Genomic DNA, 6,000 nt, shown 5'->3' on the forward strand with positions numbered 1-6,000 from the left:
CAACCAAGATAATTCACAAAGGAATAACACACAGAGTCCTCTTCATTTAGCCGCCTCTGGGAAAAAAAAAAAAAAAAAAAATCTGGTTTGGTCACATTTTGTTTCCCATCCTACAATAGACTGCTTGTAAGGAAATATTTCCGTTAGTCTAGAAAGGGGACAGGGAAGCCGCTTCATTAAAGGTTTAGTGACAGCTGCATCTAAAAAGAGTCTTTGACGTCATAATCAGCTTGAAAGATGGGATGAGCTGACAAAGTTATGAAACAGAAAAGAAAGATGAGGTTTCTTTAGGGTGAATGCCGTGTACGCACATTCAATGTATCGGGAAGAAAAATCGTGTTCAGAACCTCAAAATCATATGAATCTGAATGCCAACAGAAGCTCCAGTTGTGTTTTAAAAGCGGTTTAGAATGGTTTAAGATTATACATTGCAGGATTTTGTTCCTCTGATCCAATTTCTGGTTTGCCCCCAATAGCATCATCTTTAAATAAAGACCACACAATCTGGACAGCCAGCTACCCATAGACAGAGACCCATCATATGTGCAGGCACGATAGGACCATCAGGTTAGCGATACGTTCGAACACTGAAAAATGCCACAGCGATCTCATTTTTCAACACTGCACACTATTCTGATTTCCAGCAGTAAAACACCTGGAAGTTTGCCATAAACCGCTCATTTTTAGGCTACATCTGTGCCATCAACCAGTTGTTTTGGATGTACAGTTGGGCATGGGTCCACCCACTGTCTCAAATGTGAATAAACTTCTTGTTCTTAGGAATTGTGATGAAGTATGGCACGTACAGGGCCGAATTCCAGACAAGGCCAACAAGGCCAGGCCTCGGGGCGGCAGTGGGTGCAGGGGCGGCACTGCAGCTGAGAGGAGAGGACACTTTAATTTCCGGAGTCCCCCCCCGTCATGTCACGGATGGTGAGAGGAGAGAAAAACAGAGGGAAGAGGAGGCCATCTCAATGTAGTTTTCGGCAGTCACACCCCCCAATGATCAATGTCATTTTTGGCAGCAACATCCCTCCCCGGTTCTCAATGTCATATTCGGCAGCAGCACCCCCCCCCCCCGCTTCCCAGTGTCCTGCCGAAAAAGTCCCCTGGCGAATAATGTCCCCCCTGTACTGCGCAGGCGGCATTGAAGGACCCGGCCTTGGTGCGGCAAAGGGAGTAAATCCGGGCCTGGGCACGTAGATACCATCTGCTTTACAAAAGGCTATACTGCACTTTACACTGGTTAAGTGGAGGGCTTTTTATAGTCACCAATAACCTGCCTAGATTAGATCTTTTTTCATGCCAACTTGCCAAGCCATGTTGGGGGCCAACAAGCCTGAAAGCTGTAATATCATAATAAATACTAAGCTATATCTGTGCTATAAACCAGCGGTTCTGGCTGTACAGTTGGCACAGGGCCATAAAGAATATGACACACTACTCCACCCACTATCCTAAAATAGGAAATAAACACCCATTTGCACAGAGATGAAAATTGGCCTTTAACATGTAAAAGGCATCAACTACAAAACACTTAGGCCAGCTGAAGGCCATTATTGCATGCAACATAACCAAAGTGAGCATTCCCAGCAATTAGGACGCCAATACAAAGCTCAATACTAATACACTATGTGGTAGACACTGCAATAGGTTGATTATAAAGCCATTACAGGTTATAACGGTATGATAAAGGAGTGCTACCAAACAATAGTTGCTTATACACATTTTGCAGGAAGATCTGTGGAGAGGCTTTGGGATGCTGCTTTTTTCTATAGGGAAAACGGAACCAGATCTTGGGACCACACTTGGCGGTTTTCGTTCAACAAATTGAGGCTGGTCCTAGTCAAGGGTGATGGGCAGTTGTCCCACTATTCATGGTAATCTTGCTTTAAAAACTCTATACAATTTGCCCTCCACAGGTGATGATTGTTTTAGTGCAAGGGTCCTTAAAGCGGAGTACCACCTTAAAAATGAACTTTCTATTAACAGCTTGGCTGTTACTAGGCACATTTCGTAATCTGCTTAGTTCCTGGTCCTAGGTGGTTCAACCTCTTGTCCTAAGACCCCATTGCCTCCTGAGAAATGATGACACTAATTTCCCAGGAGTCTCTGGGCATTACTGTGCCAAAAAAAAAAACTGGGCTTCACATGCCCACACATATGATGGATACGGCCACAACATGAGCTGGAGGATTTAAGACAAATGTTTGCAATAATTTCTGCAACCACTGGGGAGCAATAAATATGTTTTAGGGACCATTTAATGTGATTAATTTTAGCTTGCAAAAAAAAATAAAAATTATGCCCGGAACCCTGCTTTAATCTTTCTAAACCAAGGTTCAGTTTACGGTTCTTCCAGACTGTAGCCTATAGGAGTAGGAAATTCCCCCATGCCAATGGGAGTAAACAATCATACCATAGCACCATTGATGTCAGTGGGAGAGCCGTGCCCCATCGTGAGTCTGAGGAATAGTGCTTTGTATCAGTAAATAGTGCCCCAAGGGCCAGATGAAGGCAAGTAAAGGGCTGCATGTGGCCCATTGGCCACAGTTTGGAGATCACTGTTTTAGAGGATGACTGACAATCTGTTGCCCAAGCCAGCCAGCCAATCATGACTCAAACTAACTTTAGTATGCTGAATCTTGGTTGGTTGCCAGAAAGTGCTATGCTGTTTTTTTTACAACCTTTCTACCATTATACTAAATAAAATAAAATAAAAATACTAAAATAAACTGTGGTAGGTGGTCATTGCTGTGTGAATGGACAAGGGCCAACCGACCAGTGAAGCAATGTATGTCCAGCATTAAATATTAAAGATAGAGTGGTATGATTTAAATGGAAGAGAGTATGGGATGATGGTTATGGAAACCTAGACTCTAATTTATTAGGCAAGAACTATTGAGGGATTTGTGCACCACCTTTGTTCTTTAATCATAAACGATATGCCCCAAATTCCAAGTAGCCATCCGTTTGATTTCACTGGGTCACAAAGCAAAAGCACAAATAGGTTTAATGTCCTCTTTCTGACCACGTGGAATCTCCAAGGCATCCTTTGATGGCATCATGATTTCTCAACACCAACGACTCGGCAGGGTCTAGATGACATTATCCAGTTGGATCTTTTCAACCTCGCCCAAGTACCACTGACCGATAGCAGGGCCAAGAATTCCATACATGAAGGTGGGTCATTCCTGGATGCTCACTTAAGACCAGGGCTCAAGTCCTGCAGGAACGCATGGGAACGGAGTTCCTGCACTTTTTTCACAGCAGGAACGCAGTTCCCTTCGCAGCCGAGCCGCCCGAGCCAATCCTTCACTAGACTGCGATGTCCAGCTCGAGTCACTGTCAGGGGCAGGCGAACCTTAGTAATCCTTTATGTTACTGGCCGCTTCCTGTATATGGATTCATCGGGTAGTGTGCGGGTATTCCGTCACTTTCTCGATGCGGCAATGTCTCCTAGGAACATTTGTCATGGTTCCCAGGAGACATTGCGAAGGTCTGCCGCAAATTATCGCGGGATTTAGAAAAAACATGTGGTTTAGTAATTATGCATAAGAGCGTATCATTTTTTTTTTTTTGGTGGGGGAGTGGATCTTGGGTGGGAGTTCCCACACTTTTTTCTCCAGGACTTGACCCCTGCTTAAGACGACCTGTTCAAGATGACCGGGGCCTACAAAACATGCAATTTTAGGGGCTCACTAGGTCACATAACATGGGTATATCCAGAGAATACTTTGTGCCAGCATTTTTTTAGAATAGATTTTAGATATTCTTTAAAAAATTACAAACCAATTCCATATGCTAGCCCCTTGTCAAGGTGCTATAGTAATTACATTTTTTTTTTTGCCTATGGTTTAACCTAAAGCTGCTAAATGGAACTCAGTTGGCCTTAAAGCACAGGTATCCATGTAAAATGTTTACAAAGACCACTACTGTCTTAGTATTTGTTTATATCCTATTTGCCTGGATTTCCCCTCCCGTGATCCAGTTTCCTGCCATACACTCAAAGCTTACATTGACATTAACTGTATTCTGTCCATAAGCTCTAGTATTTGTCTGTAGCACCGTCATATGGACATTACACAGTAAGCTTCTTAGGTTCACAAGCTAATATGAATAGATCTGCATTCTCTGCAAAATCACTTCGGAATATGTCAGAAGATTAAATTACTGATGCTCATAAAAAAAAAAAAATATCAAAATCAGACCCCTCAACCTCTTTTGCAGGATGAATAGCCCTTGCCAACATCATCATTTGCTCTTGAAAGCAAAAAGAATAATAAATTCCCCAACGCTTCTCTCCTCCTTTCATACCATTTTATTGTCAAATGGAATTAAAAAAAAAAGGACATAGTAACCGAGAGTTCTCTGTCCAATCACAGCCAACCATCTGCTCTAGCATAAAACGCACTGAAAATTAATGAAAAAAAAAAACTCAGCTTCAAGAGAGATGGTCACAGTTGCACTCCATTAATCACACATATACTACCTGGCCGCTGTTTATCTGCATTGTTTTACACTCCTATTCAGAAGCCACACACAGAAGCCATTAAGAGTATGTAGCCTACATAGGAAGGAGACAATAGGAACGTCATACTGTATGCAAATTCAACAGATGAGTCCAGTAATTGCACAACAAAGCTTTCTTCCTATGGTGCGGATGGAAAAGCCCTGTCCACATTATGCAAAGAAAAAAAAAAAAATCCATGAATGCATCTGAAGTGCAAAAAAAAAACAGATCTGTTTACTAGTGGAGGGGCACCTTTGCTTAACTACTCAACCATAATTGACAGCAAGTGCAGACTCTGCATTCTGGGAACGAGATTCCCATTTGTCTCCAAATTGCACATGGAATAAATCTGACACTCCGAACAATCCCAGAGCAGAAGCCTCCACCCTACAGCGCAAACCTCCAAGCTACAGGAGTGGTGAACCTCTTTATATGCTAATCGGCTTGTATAAGCGTGAAGTCTATCGTCTTCGCATATCGCTCCATTGTTACTGCCTTGGGACAAAACAGATCGGGAAACAAATGCACCCAAAAGCTCCAACTCTCCAAAGACGATGTCCTTCCAAAAAAAAGGAATCCTATTCAACTGGCTGCCAACTGTCTTCCATCACAACAGGCCAATTTTACCAACATTGATTGGTCTTTGACTGCAGAAAAAAGCTGCCCCTCCACAAAAAAAAAAAAAACACTACATTTTTTACCCCCCCATCAGGATCTTGGTTTGAATACTCCGACGTAACAAACCCTGAAACCTATCAAGATGTAGAATTTTTGGACTCAATGGAATATGGTTTGTACTAGCACAAACATACAGGCGTTCTATGGGGAATATTAATCAAAATTAGAGCCATTGAACCCAATTTTTCTCAAAACACGAGCAACAGTTCTACTTTTACTCCAGTTTTTTCCTCCCATTTTGCTTTTCAGTTGTGTTGCCCATTCTACTTTTTGTCTACTCCGATCTGGATTTCGCTCCCAGTAAGCCGGATTAGTAAAAGACTAATAAATTTGGTGGACAAAGCCTGCTGCTCTAGTCACATCTATTGCTTCTTTACACATCCAACCAAAAAAAAAAAAATAACGTACATCGTAGTGCTGCAGGCACTTCCCAGCAATGACAGGGTTATTGCATGACCCCCCCCTCATAAAATACAGTTGTAGTATAACTTACATTTTTCGGCTGCCAAAGGGAAAAAGTTCCAGCCATGCATCGCGAGCACCCAACGCCACCAGAGGCGGCCGCTTTTTTTTTTTTTCCCCCGAAGAACTTCACGCCACAGCCGAAAACCAAATTGACTTGATGCTGAAGAGGTCCGAAGCAGAGACAAATGACCCTAACTAGCTCCAGTGACAAAAGACCGAGGCAAGAAAAGAATATGCTGCTTTGTAACCGCAGCGCGCTCTCAGATCCTATCGGAGGCAGTGGCTCATTTCAGTCTCTGCAGAACGCGATGATCTGATTTGCAGGAGAAAAAAAAGAATCCAAG

At 42.8% G+C, this 6,000-nt stretch overlaps 1 protein-coding gene across 8 annotated transcripts in view; it reads right to left on the bottom strand.

Moving 5' to 3' along the window:
• The window catches only part of CTBP1 (C-terminal binding protein 1), a 556,415-nt gene that overhangs the window by 197,239 nt on the left and 353,176 nt on the right, over positions 1–6,000 (bottom strand). The window contains exon 1 of one of the 8 annotated variants that reach the window (XM_040335256.1): positions 5,685–6,000. This exon is cut by the window's right edge and continues 652 nt beyond it. The exons of the other annotated variants lie outside the window; for them this stretch is intronic. Within the exon in view, the coding sequence (XP_040191190.1) occupies positions 5,685–5,724 (40 nt within the window). The 5' untranslated portion in view covers positions 5,725–6,000. The remainder of the gene's footprint in view (positions 1–5,684) is intronic. 8 annotated transcript variants of the gene reach the window in all.

Source organism: Rana temporaria, chromosome 1, assembly GCF_905171775.1.
Source record: "Rana temporaria chromosome 1, aRanTem1.1, whole genome shotgun sequence".
Classification (NCBI taxonomy): Eukaryota; Metazoa; Chordata; class Amphibia; order Anura; family Ranidae; genus Rana; species Rana temporaria.